This window comes from Neomonachus schauinslandi, chromosome 5 (assembly GCF_002201575.2).
Source record: "Neomonachus schauinslandi chromosome 5, ASM220157v2, whole genome shotgun sequence".
Classification (NCBI taxonomy): domain Eukaryota; kingdom Metazoa; phylum Chordata; class Mammalia; order Carnivora; family Phocidae; genus Neomonachus; species Neomonachus schauinslandi.
The window spans coordinates 22,184,953-22,206,615 of record NC_058407.1 but is presented as its reverse complement, the minus strand read 5'-3'; the positions used below and the strand labels follow the sequence as shown (position 1 = coordinate 22,206,615).

General features: G+C 35.9%; 1 protein-coding gene across 5 annotated transcripts in view; it reads right to left on the bottom strand.

Moving 5' to 3' along the window:
• Positions 1 to 21,663, bottom strand: part of ANKS1B (ankyrin repeat and sterile alpha motif domain containing 1B) — a 1,116,839-nt gene that overhangs the window by 459,746 nt on the left and 635,430 nt on the right. For 4 of the 5 annotated variants that reach the window (XM_021687341.2, XM_021687343.2, XM_021687344.2 and 1 more), the window contains exons 13-14: positions 11,521 to 12,110; positions 9,264 to 9,336 (exon numbers count right to left, since the gene is read on the bottom strand). In XM_021687341.2, the coding sequence (XP_021543016.1) occupies positions 9,264 to 9,336; positions 11,521 to 12,110 (663 nt within the window). The remainder of the gene's footprint in view (positions 1 to 9,263; positions 9,337 to 11,520; positions 12,111 to 21,663) is intronic. The other variant, XM_021687346.2, reaches the window with a different exon arrangement.

Sequence of the window (21,663 nt, the reverse complement as noted above, 5' to 3'; positions counted from 1 at the left end):
AGAAATGTATATAGTGTAATTTCTTCTTTTTAAAACACAAGCAACAGCTATCTATCTATCATCTATCTATCTATATCACCTATCTATCTATATCTATCATCTATCTATCATCTATCTATCATCTATCTACCATCTGTCATCTATCTATCAATCACTTATCTGTTTGTGATTGCATGAAACTGGAGAAAAGAGTAGACGCATATACAGCATGCTAACATTGGATATTCACAGGAGGGATAAAGCAAGAGGTAAGAAAAAAATGTAAGAAAAATAAAATTTTGTGAAATATGTGAAAATGAGGATTGCAAAATTCTACGTATATAATTATTTTTAATATGTAGAAACTGAGTGTGCACATAGACAAGGACTGGAGTGTCACTAGAATATGCACACAGACCAACAATGGACATTAAAAAATAATCATTTTGATCAGGGATTGGTTTAGTAAGATTTAAAAAATTTGTGTAGTCAAATAATTTTTGCAGAAACATAAAATAAATGAAAACCACTGAAACACACTTATTTTAACTCAAAACTGACAAAAAGACTTAATCATGTATTCATTAATAGTATTTACTTGGCAAATCTTTTATTATTACATTAATAGCTATAACATTTTATGTTTCCCATATAAATGTTTATATATATGTGATTATATGTGTCTATTATATATAAATTATAATTTATCATTGTTTACTAAATTGACATATACTTTTAATTGAAAGGTGTAGACAATAAACATAAAAGTAATGTATATTCACTGTAAAAACTTCAGAAAATTTAGGAGAGAAGAAAATAATAATCACTGATAAGTTTACCCAGAGATATTCAGTTAACTTTTTGCATCCATACTCCAGATCTTTTTCATGCATGTATATTCAAAAATGGGATTATAATTTACTTCATTATCTACTCTTTTCACTTAGTAATAAATTATGGCTATATTTCCATGGTAATAAATATAGACTAATGTCATTTTTAATTAGATATTTAATATTTGATCATAGAGAATTACAGTAACTCATTTTATAAATTTTCTATAAATGGTCATTTGGTTTGATTTTATTTTTTGAAGGATCATAAAAAATGCTGAGATGAACATCTTTATGTACACTTACTTTGCTCTTGTCCTATTGCTTCCTTAGGATACATTCCTCTAAGTGATAGTGTTGGGTACCATTGTTCTTAAACTTACAAAACATTTCATTTCCTAATCTCTAGAAGTTAATATTTGAGTACCAAAAATACAAGTAGATGAGAAGTCTTTTTTATCAGGACAGTGTTTATAGGAACAACCAGTATAAACTATAAAATTTTTTTCATGGTTAAGTGACCCATGTTTGTCAGTTAATTCCTCATTATATTTTAGGAAGACAAATTTGTATTTAAAAGCAATCATTATGAGGATCCATAACTTATGAAGGTCTATTAGCTATATTTCCAATTAGTCTTAATTACTTTTACCTCTGTAGGGGCCCAGGGCAGGCTGCCCAAAATGTGCCACAATGACATGCTGATTATTTTGAATTGAAGCTACTAAGGAAACAGCTGGTACAAGAACACTCAGACCATCCCCTGTCCCCCTGAAAGCAAGAAATAAATCTCCCACATGGAAGGTACTCCATCCTGTACTAAGAAGTAAAAAAATATCCTTATCACCAGAGATAGGAACTTCAAAGCCAAGAAAAACTGTAGAAACAAACCTTATTACTTCTCTACTAATCAACTACCTCAGCCAAAATTCTGCTTAAAATTCCTTACTAATTAAAGCTCCCAAACATCTGTTTTCTTTATCCTGTCAGTTCTTCACAAATTTATTGTCTCTGTCTAAAAAGTATAAAAACTGCCTGCCTTGGTCATTTCCTTAGGTCTCAATTTCAGTTTTGAGCCTCCATGCATATGTAGGAAAACTTCGATTTTTTTCCTATTAATCTGTCTTATACAAATTTAATTCTTAGTCCAGTTGGAAGACCTTAAAGGGCAGAGGAAGAATTTTTCTTTCCCAGTATGAATTGCTAATGGTAAACTTTATAAAATGCACTGATATTTTAGACTATGGACTCTGAGAAACAAACTGAGGTTTCTAGAGGGGAGGGGGGTGGGGGGGATAGGTTAGCCTGGTGATGGGTATTAAAGAGGGCACGTTCTGCATGGAGCCCTGGGTGTTATACGCAAACAATGAATCATGGAATACTACATCAAAAACTAATGATATAATGTATGGTGATTAACATAACATAATAAAATAAAACTAAATTTAAAAAAATAAAGTAAAATAAAAATGTATATTAAAAATGCACTGATATTTACATAGAAGTTGTTCAACTAGTATTTTGAAAGTATCTTACAAAGAAGATTTTTGGCAGCTGCTTTCCAGCTTTATGGTGAATGTGTAAGAAGTATAGCCTATCAAAAATATCATCCATATCTTGAAGGTACTTATATGTATTAGAAATAAATAATGGGCCACTATCCACCCTTTGTTTCTTTGGAAAAAAAATTTTAAGAGAAAATAGAAGGGAAAAGAGCAATCAAAGAGGGTAGATGTCATCCAGTATAGTCTACTATGAACTAGGAATGTAGCTAACTACTTTCTCATGTAGTAATTCATTAGATTTTCCCAATGATGATGAGGGAAGGTAGACATTATTTGTTATAGCTGTTTTCTGTATGAAGAAGTGAGGTTTAAGCTGATGAAATGATTTTCTCAAGGTCACAATATGAGTAATTGTTAGAGTGCATATTCAAACCTATGTCAAAAAATAAAGTTGTTAACAATTTGAGCTTCCTAGTGATAAAATATATTGTCTCTGAAAGTAGTGAGCTTATCATCATGGGTCGTATTGGAGCAGATGTTGGTTGATTATATGTGAAAGATGTTATGAAAAGTATTCCAGTACAACTGAGAGACTGTACTTGCTCACTGCTCTAGGCCTCTTCTAGAAAGCTTAAGTATTTTGTTGAATTGAAAACAATGTACCAATTCTAACTATTGATACATCATAAGCAAATATTAGGCCACAGAGTAATACTCAACTATTTCATTTTTAAGAGAGACCTAATTTCACATGTGAATATTACTTATAATTTCAAAACCAGAAAAATCTCAGCCCTATTCTAATGATCAAAATCTATATTGTGTAGGTTATTTTAGTTTTTAATGACTATTTGGAATGAATGGTGTTAAATAAATTTTAGTGGCTATTGTGCTAAGAACACAATTGTTTGGTTGATTGAACACTATCTCTTGATAAAGATTAACTCATGGTAGCCTAACAATTACTGTAATTCACATTTTTACATAGCTATTCTATTATTAAGGGATTTCTTAGATTTAATCTATCTGAAAAAAAAGTTACTCAGTGAAGTGTTATATAAAATATAATAAAAATAAGTCTTCTCTTAATTTGGACAAAATAGGGTGCTTGTATGCTAACGTATTCTACTACCCACCTTCCCCAGTTGGTTCTATTAAAAATAGTGCTGTAAAAAGAAATAAAAATCAAAAATAAATTATGCCCGTTGCAAAGCATCTCACAGAGAGGTTTTTAATGTGCAATTTAACAGTTCATGGAAAAAGGAATATTGCTGGAAGCAAGGAAAAGTCTTCCTCTGAAAATAAGTGAAACCCAGGTCATTATCAGCATTTATGCATTCACTTTGGGACATAGGAGATATTCAGAGCTGTGACTCATTTAAATAGATGATCATGTGACCGAATACTTTGGGAGGGCTTTGGAGTTGGAGCTAAAGCTTTCTATATACCAGTAGTTAGGCTTAAGGTTAGGGGTTAACCCTAGGTTAAGGGTTCTACCCTTAACCACTCTCAGTTGGCTCCCTTTAGTGCCTATGGGTATGATTTGAGCTAAAGAGAAAGAAGCAAAGGGCTGGCTTCTGTTGTTTTGTGTAGGTAGTGTATTTGATTGAAAGCTTAGTGGATTTCAGGAAGAAACAAACCTAATTTTGAAGCAGTTGACTTCGACAAATTACTTATTTTTTCTGAGCCTTTCTTCATCTGTAAAATGGGTATAATAACACGTCACCCAGTTATTTTGAGAATTGAATGAAAAATGTTCACAGGAGAAAAGTGCACAGTATTTGACACACAGTAAGAAAGGAATACATTTCAGCTTTTTTCCTCTTTGTCATTTCCATAATAGGACAACTCTGGAAAACTGTAAATACTATTTTTTTAATGTGTTCTCCTAGAGTTTAAGGAATGATATTCCCAACAACTTCAGCAGAAAAACAGCTATCAGCTGCATCGTTGGCAAAGTACCTCTTGATGCTTATCTAGAGGTATGTGAGCAAATACCAAAGGCCTGAAAGCAGCCAAAACATCAGGGAGGAGCAGCTTCTGGGGCTGTGGAGATGTCTGTCCAGACCACCCAGAAAGAGACCCTCTTTGTGGAAAGGGCCGAGTGAGCACTCTCTGTTCTTGCAGACTTGGGCGAAGGTGGAGCTTAGATCAGAAGAGAGAACACTTATTCTGTCTTAGTGAGTTCCTAGGTTCCTAGAAACTCTCCATGGAGGATCTCTACAGCTATGAGGGACTCTGAACTGTAACTTGGCCCTCAGACTCTTAGAGGAAGACGAGCAAAAGCTTAGAAAGTGGAGTTGCAGATTAATGTTAGTGACTGTTTTCAGAGCTATGAGCTCTCCAGCAAATAGCCTGAGTTATGCTTTATGTATCCAATATAGTGTATTCTATGATAAAATCTTTTACAAATTCATTTTAATAGCTTTCATTTACAATTAAAATTTAGATGGAATTGATATCTTGGCGAAAGTAGGTTTTTAAAAGATAAGACTCTAGAATATTTCTCTTTGAATATAATTTAATGTTAAGTATAAGAAAAAAATCCCAGCCTTAAAAAATACCTTTTAACTAAATGCTACTTTTTATATTCATGTACCTGAAATGATTCCAATACAGTCCATACACCTGTAGTCTGTCTAGTGTGGCAGCAGATTATTGAAGCTAGTTTAGAAGTAGGAGGGTGTTCATAAGATTATCTACCACCCCTGTATTATAAAGTCTGGGCACTTAATTATTTGGAATATTTGCTGTATATGTGTAATGATAAGCAAGTCCTACGGAGCCAATTATTGCCTCCACTTAAGTTTTCCTCAATCTCATGAAGAAGATCATCAACCTGATTCTTAGCAAGTGTGACAATTTTGAGGTAGTTACAATGAACATAGTAAATTTCCTAATTTGAAAGTGCTTCCTTGTGATAAAAGGACAATGGTTAAGAAATGTGACTTCAAGAAAGACTCCTCATAAAAGCAACTTAGAATATGAGTAGTTATATTTTAACTAAAATCTTTACTGATCAAAATGATAAGAAAGATTTCCTAAGTATCTTCCTGTGTGGCATACACTCTAATTAGAAAGATAAGTCGTGCATATTTTGATTAGAAGGCAAAAGAATTACATTTATTGATCACCTGCTATATTCTAGGCTATAGTAGTACAAGTGTATAATTTAATCTTGCAGAGGTCTTAGGAGGTAGTTGTTAAAAATCTGAATTTATAGGGGAGGAAACTGAGATCAAATAGGTCACAGAGCCAGTGAACTGCAATCCTGGGATTTGAAGCTGAGTCCATCTAACTTCAAAACCGGTTCTCTGAAAAAATCCTATACATGGCAGTATATAACTATGTAGAATGTACTATCACATCACATATCCAGCATCACCAAAGAACAGGATGTTCTATACAATATGAGGTGTTCAGTACAGTTGAATCCTACTACCAGTGCCAATTTGTTTGACATTTGAATCTGACTTCAAGTGGGAAACCAGAAGTTTATGTTTGTGAAAATTGTCTATTAATATTATTCTGAGTGAGAACTTAATATAGATTCAGTAAATTTTATTTACTGCTATTTCTACCTTAGTCCTGGATAGTTGATGTTGCTGGGTAAGTTTCAAATTACTATAGAGTTGTTGAGGAAATTAAAAAAAAAAAAGAGGAAATGGTTTTCTACGAGTAGAACTAGTTTGATGATTCATAGAGACTGCTCAAACTTTGAGCTGGTTCCTATTTTTAGGAATGAAGAGGAGAGATTTTCAAATCCTTTACCGGTCCAATAATATTTTGTTTACAAAATACCTGAAATTGCAAATGTGCAGGGAGTAGGGAGGGCAAACAAAAACACTGAAACAAAATGGGAAAGAGCATGGAAAATGTAATGCTCAGCCTTGATCCATCATGTATCTCCATTGCTTCTGATTTTTTTTTTTAAAGATTTTATTTATTTATTTGAGAGAGACAGAATGAGAGACAGAGAGCATGAGAGGGAGGAAGGCCAGAGGGAGAAGCAGACTCCCTGCTGAGCAGGGAGCCCGATGCGGGACTCGGTCCCGGGACTCCAGGATCATGACCTGAGCCGAAGGCAGTCGCTTAACCAACTGAGCCACCCAGGCGCCCCTCCATTGCTTCTGATTTTATTCTCCCAAAAATCGTCTTCTGAGGTTTTTAGCAACAAACATCACAAACACTCATAAAGCTGTGCAGCTCTGTTAAAGCCAGGCCTAGTGCTTGGTTCAGTGGCCTTTCAAAGCAAAATTCTAGACACTGTCAACACATACTAGGTAAAGCAGTATTTCCTTTCACCCATTCTAAATTTACCTCCTGTTAATTTCATTGCACCTCTCTTCCCCATTGTCAAGAAAAAAAAGAACATCCAGATTTCATAAAAATAATTTAGGCCCTTTAAATCAATACAGTCTAAATTTTTCTCTTTTCTTTGCCAGGGTATCTTGGAGTTTAATGATCTCTTTTAGTAATTTCTCTTCTCTGGTATCAGCTGACTGTTGGGCCAGTTACTACCGGTATCACAATTGACACACCACTATTCCAGGGAGCACAGCAAATGTAACATGAAGACTATGAGACTAACTGACATCATGAAGTTCTTAAAGAAAGGGCTAATGTGTGTTTATCTCCACATGTGTATATCCACAGTGTCAAACACCACATCTCCCTTGTGGTAGGGCAAGGTGGGGAGCTGAAATTTAATACATATCTATGTAAGTCTGACCCCACCTATATGCCATTGGACATGTCTCTACAATGATCGTATATCAATATACTCATTTCTGTTGATCGGGAAATTGAATGAGTTGCCTAAGGTCAAGAGCCTAGTAAATAGCAGAACTGAGATTTGAATTCATGTCTGTCAGACTTTTTATTTCACCATGTGATTTCCCAACCACACGTGGTACCCAGTAATATTTGTGGAATTTGCATGGGGTTATCACCTCTCTAGTCCATCTAGCCACAAGAGGGAAAAGCCTGCAGCCCAGTAAAGTTGTAATCCACAATGACCTAAAGGCCAGCTGGAAGGCCACACGGCATGGTCAATCACTTAGTGTATAATTAATATACAATTAAGAGGCAAAAATTAAGGGACATACAGAACCAGACGTTATTAATAGTAATAAATCTGTGAGCGCTGAGTCTCTACTTTCATTTTCATTATCACTGTAGAAAAATAGTAAATAAAGGCGGGGGTAGGATGGCAGTATAAATGGCAGAAAGAGGAGAATTAGGGGAGATAATCTGTGGATTTGTTTACTACTAAAGTGCCCTTCAAAGGCAGCTTTTCCTGATTGGCATTTTTAACATTTACCCTTATTATAACATTACCCTTTCATTACAATCATATTTATATTTTTTATAATTCTGTGGTATTATCTGTTTAAAGAATTTTAGAGCATTAATGTTCAGTATCACCTAAGTCTTCCAGTAGAGAAGCTCTATGTCCCTGCCTGAATATTCTCAGTGTCAGGGAATTTTCTATTGATGAAAAAAATATAAAAGCTTACCTTTGTATCAGTTAAAAATGTGCATTCCTACACTTTCTTGAAATTATTCTGTAAGCATGTCTGGAAGAACTATGTAGCAACATACATTCCTAGGCTAGTTCTCTGCATACTAGAAAAATCCTCAATGTTTATCAGCATTTCTGTATGAGAGACCTGGCTATACATGTTATCACAGAGCTAATGTCATATTTGTGTCATTAGACATATGCACACAATTTTGGTACTTTTTTGGATAATTTTTCAGTTTTAAAAATCTAAAATAAATATGCATTTCAGAAAAAAATTATGTAACCTTTTAAACAATTATCATTTAATTAAAATGGGGTCCAGTCATATTAGAGTAATTCCTTACCTGTCCCAGTATAGGAGAAATGAGTGAGGTGTTCATTTAGGCCTGAATATCCCCTTCAGTGACTGCAACCCCAGATTTCCATGTCACTTCTTATCCACCCAGGCCCAGTGCATCATAAGAGAGCCATTTTCCAACCTTTCCGTGCTTAAGAGTCACATGGGGTGCTGTTTAAAAAGCCCCGGTGACTAGTCAAAGGGCCACAAAATCCCATAGCTGTTTATCCTATGATATATTTAGACTTCTCTCTCACAGGCCTTAATCTTATCATCTCTATAAAACCATCAACTATCACTACTAACTTAAACATGAGTTCTTCAGAGAGCTTAGCAATCACTTGTTTTAGCTCCAAATTGTATAGATCTATGTAATAATCTATGGTTATACCACTACTTAGTGGCTGGGTAGAAATGTAGACAGAGCTTTTGATTCTTTCCAGAATAATAGTTTCTCTAGCATGAACTGGACTGTTATTTTTAGGTTTAGCTATCTGGTATTTGACATCATCCATTAGTATGAAGCAAAAAGTCTTCAAAGAAAGTTGCAAATGGAATTCCACTCTGAGCTTTAATTATAGAGAAAAAAATAATACTTCATAAGGGTAATATATTAAATAGTGATTGCAAAATAACTATTTGTGAGACACTCTGCTAGGCATTCTGAGATACATGAAGATGAGTAACACATAGTTCTTGCCATACTGGAGCTTATAACCTGGGGGTAAGTTGTTAATCACTCTGGCCAGGATGATAGGGACATTTCACTGGATGGGAAATCGTAGCGTATCAGGTCATAATATTCTACAACACACTGAAGTGCTTCATACTTAGCTCTACAAAAGTTGAAACTCCATTAATGCTAACTGGCATAGCACGTGGGGAAAAAAATCTCTCAATGTGCTGAATTGATGTACTTAAAATTGATATTTAGAGGTCATGGTTGTTTGATATGAGTGGAAGGAAATAATTTATAGCTGCTGTTATTATAAAAACATGAAATTATCTAAAGCCTCCTATAATTTTCTAGCTAGTTCTTGAGCACATTTATTAATTACAACATAAAAGAAAGGTTTCCTTACTTGTGGTCTCACCATTCATTTCTTTAAGTTCACTGTTAATTCCAACATCTATGGAATTCATTATTTTGTCAATCTGTGAGAAACAAAAGCCATATAAATAAATTATTAATTCACTTTTAGCATTGCATTTTAATATAATTTTCAAATGCCAGCATCATATATTCTTGATATTACTACTGCAATACCACAATTAAGAGACTGACTGAGAAAGGTTTAAAAGGAAGCAGACATCTTTTGAATTGCTTTTTAAAATATGAATTATGTTTCCCTTTCTTAAATGTTCAAAATCAGATCTTCTCTTTATATTTCTTAAGATGAACTTTGTTTGGACCTACATGGGTCAGTAAGTTAGGAATTGTGTATTCTTTAAACTCAGAAAGGGATGGGCTGAGGATAAATTCATGTGAACATGTCCATTCTCAGGCATTCTTCCTGTTCTCAGAGCATGCATCTCTCTGACTGGGGAAGGGGTGGGTTTCAGTCTGTGGGTGTGGCCATTGGAAGTTCTTACTAAATGGCTTGACTAGCCACAAGCTGATTTGTGACACGTAATCGCAAGAATCCAGGCATGGGGAAACACCTTAATTCTAAGAGATAGGCTAAATGTTAATTAATCCTGCTGCATTCCAAAAAGATTTTGGATGTTATTCACAGAGTTAATAAATATAAGAAATGGAGAGATTTGAATAGACTATCAATCTAGCAGTACAGTATTTATAGGAAGATATGACTATCTAAGCTTTAGCCATTTATGGTTTAATCCCCTCATCATCATCCTAGCAGCCTGAGTAAGACAGCAGGTTTCAGAGAGGACAATAAGCATTACTTAAATGTCCCATTTTGCTCACCCTGAAACAGATGCAGAGAGATTAAGTGATTTTCCCAAATACCTCAATTCAGAATGTCAATATCAGACATTTCTAGTTCTCAGAATTCTATAGTGACCTATTGTGCTTCAAAACCCAATCCACCTGGCACAGTTTTTTGAGGGAGAAAATGTGACATGTTAGAATGAAATGCTAAGGGAGAGTGTGGTCCATTTTTTGAAGAAATTCAAGAAAAGGCAAGGAACTTAATTATTTTATGACGTAGTCCTCCTTAGGGACAAAGAATGATATTTCATAACCTTGCAATGGCACTTACTTTCTAACTAATTCTATAAAATGAAAGGCTTTGTCTTTAAGTAGAGCTTAAATTGGTGATACATGACGTCAACATATTTTTCTTTCTTTTTTTTTTTTTTTAAAGATTTTATTTATTTTTTGACAGAGAGAGAGGCAGGGAGAGAGGGAATACAAGCAAGGGGAGCAGCAGAGGGAGAAGCAGGCCTCCCGCAGAGCAGGGAGCCCGATGCGGGGCTCGATCCCAGGACCCTGGGATCATGACCTGAGCTGAAGGCAGACGCTTAACGACTGAGCCACCCAGGCACCACCAACATATTTTTCTTTAATGTCTCTCTGATAATTGTAAAAGGGAAATATTAAGTAATTTGGGTTTATTGTATGGCACTTGGAGAAGATCCAGGACTATTCTCTTTCTTCCCTTCTTCCTTCCTTCCTTCCTTTCTTTCTTTTTCTTTCCTTCCTTCCTTCCTTCCTTCTTTTTTTTTTTAGAGAGAGAGAGCATGAGTGGTGGGTGAGGGGCAGAGAAAGAAAATCTTAAGCAGGCTCCATGCCCAGTGCAGAGCATGACATGGGGCACAATCTCACAACCCTGAGATCATGACCTGAGCCAAAATCAAGAGTTGGACGTTTAAACAACTGAGCCACCTAAGCAACCCAAGCCAGGACTATTCTGTTTACCATTAAGGTTAAGATTATAAGGAGCTTTTCTGAAAATATAAGATACTTTAAAGGGGGGACGAGCTAACAGAGAATTTAGCAACTAGCAGAATGATACAGAGCTGCAGGAATACAAAGATTTTTTCTCAATTTGTCAGCTGCAGTGCTTGGTAGGACATAATGTGAACATTCTCTTGTACCTCATAGCTAGTTATTACTTCTGCTTGATATCAATTTCTATGGAAACAATAGATTTCTCCACATGTGTGGAATTGTGTTTGTTTTTACACTAGCTGTGAAATTATCATGTATTACCCCTAGAATCTTGCCCTTCCACTTGGAACTGTATGTGTCTTAATTTTTTTGTTTTTTGTTTTTGTTTTTTGCCTCTGAAAGACTCAAAAAACTGAAAACTCTTCCCCCAAACTTCCCTTGCTCCAAAGTCTTATATAAAGAACAAGAAGAACAAGTCTTACTTCTTCCCATTCAGAAGTGAAGGATGGTGTTCTTTCAGAATTCCCTTTAGAACTATGTTCGGCAGTTGAAGATTCACTCCAGTTAACTCTTGATGTTTTCTCATTTGAAGGGTATGCAATGAGATCAGAATCTGATTTAGAGACATTTTTTGATAAATGCATGTCAATCAGGGCTTTTGGCAAAGACCTTATTCTCCCCAAGGTACAGGCTCTCTCCACAAATCCTCCTGTGTTCATAATCCACTGGTCCCCATTCCGGGATCCACTCCTAGTTGTTCTTGTGCCAACAATGGTATGGTTTTCAAGTTGGTTGCTTTTTTTGTGAAAAATTGTTCGACTGACCACTTTGGGTTTAATTTTCTTTACCGAAGTTTCTGAGTTATTTGCTATTGGAGACTTCTTGAAAGGCAAAGGACTATTTGCCAAACTGACTTCATCTTGTCCTTCTTCACATTCATCTCTTTTCCCATAGAGATGAAATGGATTTTCAGGGGACTCACAGGCTGGAGAGGATCCATGGAGAAGGCCTGCAAATTGCCCAGGATCATATTCTTTTGGAGGATCTCTGTCCTCCTGCTGAGAAGGGCCATCTGCAAAAGAGAGGAAGAACATCAGGATGGTTGTTTATAAGGACTCCAAAAGATGATACAATAGCACTGCCTTTTCAAACTTGTGCAATACCCAGACATTTTATTTGTTGGTACAATGATATCCTCACTTTATGAAACACTCATGACCCTATAGTACCATGTATAAAATGAATTTGTGTGTGTGTGTGTGTGTGTGTGTGTGTGTATGAACCACATCTTCCTGACATACCTTAGGGTGCATTTCAAAGATATGAACTGAGTACTAATTGAGTAATTTTATATTGTTCTTCCTTGTCCCCAGAGCATATACTTTATATTGAATAACAAAACTGAGTTTTCATAAAGTGAAACACCCATGTCCAAACCTTCACAATAAATGAATCATTGTGCAGAAGGACATCAGGCAGGTAAATCAAGATCATACATAATGACATCCCTTTGCCCTTCTCCCAGAAAATAAATTCAGAAACAAAATCTTTGAAAGAAGTATAATTAGAAGTAATTTAAGGTTTAAATTAAGAAGTAATTTAATAATACTGAGAATATTACTTTAAATATAAAATATAGGGACGCCTGGGTGGCTCGGTTGGTTAGGCGGCTGCCTTTGGCTTAGGTCATGATCCTGGAGCCCCGGGATCGAGTCCCGCGTCGGGCTCCCTGCTCGGCAGGGAGTCTGCCTCTCTCTCTGACCCTCCCCCCTCTCATGCTCTCTATCTCATTCTCTCTCTCAAATAAATAAATAAAATATTAAAAAATATACATATAAAATATAAAATTAAGAATAATTCTATAAGTTATATACTTTAGACAAAAAGGATTTGTTCAGGCTTAACATAGGCAAACAATGCAATCCATAATATCACTAAAAAGTGAGACTCTTTTACAAGAAACTGATGTTGAGCTATTAACACAAAGCTATATTTTTCTTTCTTTTTTTTTAAAGATTATTTATTTATTTATTTGACAGAGAGAGAGAGACAGCGAGAGAGGGAACACAAGCAGGAGGAGTGGGAGAGGGAGAAGCAGGCCCTCCACTGAGCAGGGAGCCCGATGCGGGGCTCCATCCCAGCACTCTGGGATCATGAACTGAGCTGAAGGCAGACGCTTAATGACTGAGCCACCCAGGCATCCCTATCTTTTTCTTTCTTCTCTGAAATAGCATTAGTTATTTTTAATTTCTTCGGATCTTTGAAAGTGTAATGCAGAAAAGAAAAAAGAAATATTTACTGCTTTGTAATTTTTTCTAGATAAAACACAAATGTTTTAAGATAAAACATAAATGTTCTCTGAGACTTAAAATATACCATGCATTTTTATGACCTAATTTGTCTTTTAAATATATACTGTAAAACCCTGGCCAAAGAACTTAGCAATGGAAGTCAGTATATTTTTTTGATTGGTCATTTTAGTTCATATAGCTGAATATTTGCCACAATCAAAAGTTAAATTACCTGATAAGCTCATAACCCAATCTTGTGAAAGAGTCAAAAATAGCCAATGTGGTGGATAATAACAAATCCAAAGCTGACTTGCTGACTTGCATTTTAAATACATTAGTTATTACTATAAACTCCAAACACCAAAGTTTTCGTAAATTAACAGGTATGTGCTATTTAATAGGCACTGAATTAGGAGTTATATTTACATTTGATCTGCATAACAGTCCTGTGAAATGAATGATTAATAATAATTATGATTATCTGATAGAGATATAGCCAGAATACTGCATTCACATATTTAAACAAATTGGCAACCATAATAAGTCTCAATAGGTATTTGCCCAGAGGATGCAAAGACAAACCAGCTTTCTTTATTACAGTTTGGTCCCAAGTCCCTACACGTTCTCTCCCTAGTTGCTGATTGAGGCAGGTTTGTTTCTGACCTTGCATATCCCCATACCTAACCCTGGTTCCTGTTTGGCTTTCCAAGTAGAAGGTGTCCCCCTGCTCTGACCTTGTCACAATGATATCCTGAGATGGAAGAGAGAAGAGTGCTAGGAAGAGAGGTCCAAAAGACAACAATTTAAAGGAGGAGCACTCTGTGCCCACCCAGTACTATAATAATCTCTCTGTCTTCCCACAAAAACTGCATCCCTTTCCAATGTAGCAAAAGTATGTCCTTGATAATAACTCCTTTAGTCCTTCCCTCAAGACAGAGACCCTTCCTGGGGTAGAATAGTGAGTGGAGAGTGAGTGAAGACAGCTCCGAACTCTCTTGAAAGCTAGAGTTTATGGCCTATTATATCCATTTTTTGGAAGTAAAAATGAACACTTAAACAAGTTACTGAAGTTTCCCTAGCTAGTAAAGGGTTAAGCTGGGATTCAAACTAAGATCTCTCAGATTCCCATATCCACTGGCCTGGAAAATATATTACTATTTAGATAAAAGAACAATCTAGTGTTCAAAGGCAAGCAAGTAGACTCTTTGTGGGAGGTGACGTATTTCTCCTGTTTATGATTATTCCTGGAATTTGGGATAAGTGAACTAAAACAGTTTTTTTTCATTTTCATGGAAGCAAGATAATACCAAAAGGAAATAAAACCTGGCATTCTGTTCCAATGTATTTTCTCCTTTTTGTTCCTATGCTACTTGGGTCCATAGTGCTTTACAATGTAACAGGTTGGTATGGATGACAGTAATGGGTAAGTAATGTAAAAGGAAGGAGGAATTCAGAAATAAGGAAGTTTAGAATTTTATTTTGAAAGTTGCTAAAGAAGGCCAAAGTGTTTGATTATGAAAAGAAAATTGACAATAATCAGCCTATTGTGGGAAAAAGATTCCGTAAATCTCAGTCAAGAGGTTTTTGACCATAATCATGATAAATGAGAGTTTTAGGGGCGTAATTTTATCTAAAGTTTTCTGTGAATATTATTATTAGGTTATCATCCCCTCTGTGGTTTTACCAAAATGACTATAATCACCTCAAAATGCTTTATATTGTCCAAGTCCTCTAGTGATAAGCAATCACTTCCCTAAGTAAAAGGAAATTTAGGTATTGGCATATAAGCGTTGTCTTTTGAATAATAGTTCTTAGCATCATGATAGTTGGTAACATTTTTGTTAAGAGTTGTCAAACGGCAACTACTACTTGCTTATTTCAATGGCCAAACTCTAAAGATTACTCAAATCAAAGAGAATAAGAAGTCGATATAAAAGCTCCCGAAATGCTAATTTGGTGGATTGATGGTAGGTATGGCCCCACTATGCAACAGCTCCCTGTAGCCACACCCTACTCTGGATCCATTCCTCCCACGTGACTCTGGGCATGACCGTGTGCCTTGCTTTGGCCAATGGGGCAAGAGCCAACACAACAGAAGCAGAGACTTGAAAGGCACTTGTGCAATGGGGCTTGCTCTCTGGCTGCTCCTGCAAGCTTGCTGCCAGGTGAACAAGCCCAGACTCGCCTGAGAGATGATGAAATACATTACCCAGCTGTTTGAAATTATAGGCTTTATTGTTTTTCAAGTATGATGAGGCTAACAGATCAGGAGACAATTGCCATTGAAAAGATAAACTGTTATAGATTCCAAGAGGAGGGAGGATGCCATGCCCTGGGTGGGGGACATGGGGAAACACCAAAGTTAGTTAGGAGGCAGAATGAGTGAGGGAAAAGGTGGGCCAGAGCCTTTATTGTGATTTCTCTGTGAAGGAATGGGTGAAACAGGATAATCAGGTTTAGGATTGGCTAATTTGAATCATTTCAGCAGCTTCTGGAGCATAGGGATTATCCCTAGTTGTTTGATACCTGGCCCTGGTGTGATTAGGCCAGGTGAAAAGTGGCCCAGAGTGTGGTTGGGGTATGGCTCTGGATAGGTTGGTTTGCATATGAAAGGCATGTTTACTATCTCTAAGATTTAGCTAGCCCTGGGAGGGGCAGTTCCTCCAAGGTCAAAAAGGTCCCAAGATGTTAAAGAATGAAAAAAACAAAACAAAACAAACCTAAAGTAAAAAGGCATGGTTGATAGCCCAGCCATCTCTGTCACCTTAGACAATAGTCAGCCAACTTTCTGACATTTGAGTGAGGTCATCCATGACCTACCAATCCAGGCCAATATGCCAACTGACCACCCATGAATGAAAAAACCTAGCCAAGATTAGCTGAGGCTGGCCCAGACCAGAAGAAAACACCAGAATCATGAGCTATATAAATGGCTATTATTTTAAGCCATTAAGTTTTGGAGTGGTTGATATACCATGATAGATAAATGGTTCAGCCTGTACCCCAGTTTTCAAAGAAGAATTAATACATTGTTCAAAATACATTCTGGCAATGTTTATATTTTCACTTCTGCAAACAAAGATATAGTATACACCTATAAGTGTTGTGAAGACTTAATAAAATAATAGAAGTAAAGCAGAACAATGCCAGTGGCACAGAAGACATTAAATATGTTTCTGCTATTACAACAATTTTTAATTTAAAAGGATTTCATTTTTACAAATGTGTTGTATTAGATATTCAATAGTGATTGTATTAGATATTCAATAAAGACTGTTATTTTGACACAGTAAATACATGGAATTTACTCCTTTGTTTCTGCTTATATATTTTTAAAATATACTTTGGAAAGAATTTTTGCACTTTCTTACTATTTTTTTATATGTAACTGAGGTAAAGTATATAGATTAAACTGTTTTCACAATTTGTCTCATTTAATTTCACACTTCTCTTTTGATAAGTGGATGTTTCATGCCAAGGTACAGAACTAAATATGTGTGAATTCCAATCTGATAGTTACTCAAAGCATCATTAGCATTTCAAAGAAATGTCAGAGAAAGTATCCAATAAGTAAGCATTTCAATCTCTTTTTACCCATCTTTGCCCCTGATCTTTATCATATAAATACCTGAATAACAATAAAACCCCAAATTTCATGTCAAGATAAAAACAAATTATGGAAAATGAATGATTTCTTCTTGTATTATAAATCATAACTTTTGTCTACTGGGTCATTTTGTTCCTCTTTAGAAAAGAAAAAATTTCTCTATTTCCAGGGATTTGAGTGCTGATATTGATATTAGTAGAAATTCTGTGGTGTTGGTTGTTATTTTTCCTCTCTCACTTGTGATTTTATTTATTTGGGTCTTCTTTCTTTTTGATAAGTCAGGCTGGAGATTTATCAATTTTATTAATTTTTTTCAAAGAACCAGCTCCTGGTTTCATTGATCTATTGTTTTTTTAGTTTCTATACCATTTATTTCTGCTCTAATCTTTATTATTTCCTTCCTTCTGCTGGCTTTAGGCTTAATTTGTTGTTCTTTTTTCCTAGCTTCTTTTGATGTAAGGTTAGGTTTTTATTTGAGATTTTTCTCGCTTCTTGAGGTAGGAGTGTATTGCTATATACTTCCCTCTTAGGACTGTTTTTGCTACATCCCAAAGGATTTGGACCACTGTGTTTTCATTTTCATTTGTTTCCATGTATTTTTTTATTTCTTTGATTTCCTGGTTGACCCATTCATTGTTTAGTAGCATATTGTTTGACCTCCATATATCTATGGTCTTTCCAAATTTTTTCCTGTGGTTGACTTCTAGTTTCATAGCATTGTGGTCAGAAAAGATGCATGGTATAACTTCGATCTCTTTGTATTTGTTGAGTCCTGTTTTGTGACCTTATATGTGATCTATTCTGGAGAATGATCCATGTGTACTTGAAAAGAATGTATATTCTTCTGTTTTAGGATGGAATGTTCTAAGTATATGTATTAAGTCCATCTGGTCTAATGTGTCATTCATGAAAAAGAAAAGCAAAGCTAGAGGCATCACAGTTCTAGACTTCAAGTTATATTACAAAGCTGTAGTCATCAAAACAGTATGGTACTGGCACAAAAGTAGACAAATAGATCAACAGAACAAAATAGAAAACCCAGAAATGAACCCACAACTATATGGTCAATTAATCTTCAACAAAGCAAGAAAGAATATACAGGGGGTGTAAAAATGAAAATAAAAAAAAAAAGAAAAGAGAAGGAAACTAACAGCTACATGCTAAGGACTGCACCAGTGCTATTCTCTCCCCCTGTTTCTATCCTCTTCCCCTGCTCCTATCCCACCCTCTTGGAGTTAATCATGGTCTTTGGAGTCAGAGGATTTGAGTCCCAATTATACTTCTCAATGCCTGTATATCTAAGATAGTTGTTTAATTATCTGGGCCTCAGTTTCCTTACATGTAAATGGTGATAATTATATCTCCTAAAAATGTCTTATTTCTTCAATAGTAATAATCATATCTAGTATTGTGCTAGGTACCATGCTCAGGTTATTTACATTGTCTCATTTAATCCTTACAGCAACCCTCAAGGTGCATATTATTCCCTTTGTGCAGATGATAAAATTGATAAGCAAGTCGAATCACTTGACCCAAATCATACAAGCAAAAATTAGCAAAGCCAGGATGGATCAGAAGTATTGTTGACCCCAAAGTCCTCATCTTTAGCCATTCTGATACACTAGAGATAATAAACGCAAGATTTTTTTTTTTTAAGATTTTATATTTTTGACAGAGAGAGAGAGAGAGACAGTGAGAGAGGGAACACAAGCGGGGCGGGGGGGTGGGAGAGGGAGAAGCAGGCTTCCCGCGGAGCAGGAAGCCCAATGAGGGGCTTAATCCCAGGACCCTGGGATCATGACCTGAGCCAAAGGCAGATGCTTAATGGCTGAGCCACCCAGGCGCCCCAATGCAAGATTTTATTACAGTGCCTTTAGACGTAGCTGCTGTTGATATCATTAGTCTCCCAAATTCCATAAGATGGTTCTTGTTTGGTACTTTCAGTGTTTGTGTTACTATTGTTATAATCATACATGAAAAAATCAGTTGTTTGCTTGTTTTTAACTTAACCCATGTGACTTTGCTGATAACTGACAGAACAAATGTTGACTGGAGTTAGGTTAACAAGGTTCTTAAATTTTGAGTTGAGAAGTGTGTTCATGGAACATCATGGCAGTTTTCTTAATGTAGAAGTAAAATAATAAAGGCATTCATTTAGAGGGTAAAAATATGCAGTGGGAAACAGTCTCTTCAACAAATGATATTAGGAAAACTGGACAAAAACATGCAAAAGAATGAAACTGGACCACTTTCTTATACCATACCAAAAATAAATTCACAATGAATGAAAGATCTACATGTGAGACCTGAAACCATAAAAATCCTAGAGAAGAACACAGGCAGTAACCTCTTTGACATTGGCCATAATAACTTCTTTCTAGATATGTCTCCTGAAGCAAGGGAAACAAAAGCAAAAATAACTATTGGGACTAAATCAAACTAAATCAAAATAAAAAGCACAGCGAAGGCAACAGTCAACAAAACTAAAAGGCAACCTACAAAATGGGAGAAAATATTTGCAAATGATATATCCAATAAAAGTTTAGTATCCAAAGTATATAAAGAAGTTATAAAACCCAACACCCCAAAAATGAATAATCCAACTAAAAAATGGGCAGAAGACATGAATAGACATTTTTCCAAAGAAGACATACCGATGGCCAACAGACCCATGAAAAGATACTCAACATCACTGATCATCAGGGAAATACAAATCAAAACTACAATGAGATATCACCTCACACCTGTCAAAATGGCTAAAATCAACAACATAAGAAACAACAGGTGTTGGTGAGGATGTGGAGAAAAAAAAACCCTCTTGTACTGTTGGGGGGAATGCAAACTGGTGCAGGCACTGTGGAAAACAGTATGGAGGTTCCTCATAAAGTTAAAAATAAGAACTACCCTATGATAGATATTTACTCAAAGAATACAAAAGTACTAATTCAAAGGGATACATGCACCCCAATGTTTATAGCAGATTATCTACAATAGCCAAATTATGGAACAGCCCAAGTGTCCATTGATTGATGAATGTATGAAGAAGATGTGGTATATTACGGAATGGAATATTATTCAGCCATAAATGGAATCTTATTGGAATGGAATGGAATATTGGAATATTTTTCAGTCATAATAAAGAATGAAATCTTGCCATTTGCAATGACATGGATGGAGCTAGAGAGTATTACACTAAATGGAATAAGCCAGTCAGAGAAAGACAAATACCATATGATTTCATTCATGTGGAATTTAAGAAACAAAACAAATGAGCAAGGAGGGGGGGAAGAAGAGAGAGGAAAACCAAGAAACAGACTCTTCACTATAGAGAACAACTTGATGGTTATCAGATGGGAGGAGGGTGGGGGATGGGTTAAATAGGTGATGGGGATTAAGGAGTGCACTTGTGATGAGCACTGAGTGTTGTATGGAAGTGTTGATTCACTATATTGTATACCTGATGCTAATATTATATTGTATGCTAACTGGAATTTTAAAAAAACATATATTAATGGGGTGGGCACCTGGCTGGTTTAGTCAGTTAAGCATTGGACTCTTGTCAATCTCAGGTCACAATCTCAGGGTTGTGGGATTGAGCCTCTTGTCAGTCTCCATGCTTAGTGGGGAGTCTGCTTGAGATTTTCTCTCTCCCTCCCCCTCTGCCCTTCCCCCTGCTCTCTTTCTCCCTCAAATAAATAAACAGCTTTTTAAAAACGTGTAATAATGAAAGAATAAAATGAGCACACGATAGCAACAAACAAAAACCAACTATGGGTAATAACTTTAATAAAGCAGGTATCAAGGAATCCCTGTGGCCCTGGAAAATGGATGGGCAAAACTGAATCAGGTGACAGCAACAAGATCCAGAACTCGATCTGCAGCTGTGCAGCTGTAGTCGTGAAAAGAAAATGAAATTGGATGGACCTTGCAAGCCATGAAGTTGCCTTTAGATTCTGATTAATCAAAGGAGAGGGCCCAGCACTAAGCAGGACGCTGAGCAATGGAATCTGAGAACAACTAGAAGAACTAGAAAAAATTCTGCAAAAAGACAATAGGAAGCAGCTTAAGCCCTTGAGAATCTTAGGAATATCCAATAAAGACATGATTTTAGTAGGGCTAGAGACTTAATCTGAAGAAAAACTTTCAGGAGCAGAATCCAAATTCAGCAGAGTGAAAACACCAGAGACGTCAAGGAGAAAAAACATTTTATATAATGGGGAAATGGTAGTGGCATGGGAAGCAACGGTCCAGAGGAGGGAGACCTTGGACATAATAGTAGCAAAATACAGTGTTCAACTGTGAGACTACTACTTTGGAAAGCAAAGTAAATGGAGCTCTGGAGAACTCTGAATAATGGCAAGAAGTCTTTCTGAATCAAGCAGAGAAGCTCCCCTGTTTCTTAATCCTCATGGTAACAACAAAGGAAAAAGTCCTTGAGCAGTGAAATGGGTAAAGTTATTCTCATATGGTATGGCTCATGCCTATTCTCATATAGCAACCTCTTCTGAATGAATAATCCAGGACATCTCTTCTCATTAAACATGGGAAATAAAAAAGGATTTTAATAGAAGCCCATTTAAAGACATTGCAAGAAAAATAAATGAAAATGAATGAAGAGCCAATGAAAACAAACAAAAAATATGGCCCCATGGAATTTGAAAACTGTAATCTAAAATTGAAAAGTATTTTTTAAAAATTAGGAAAATCATCTAAGATCTGAAGAACAA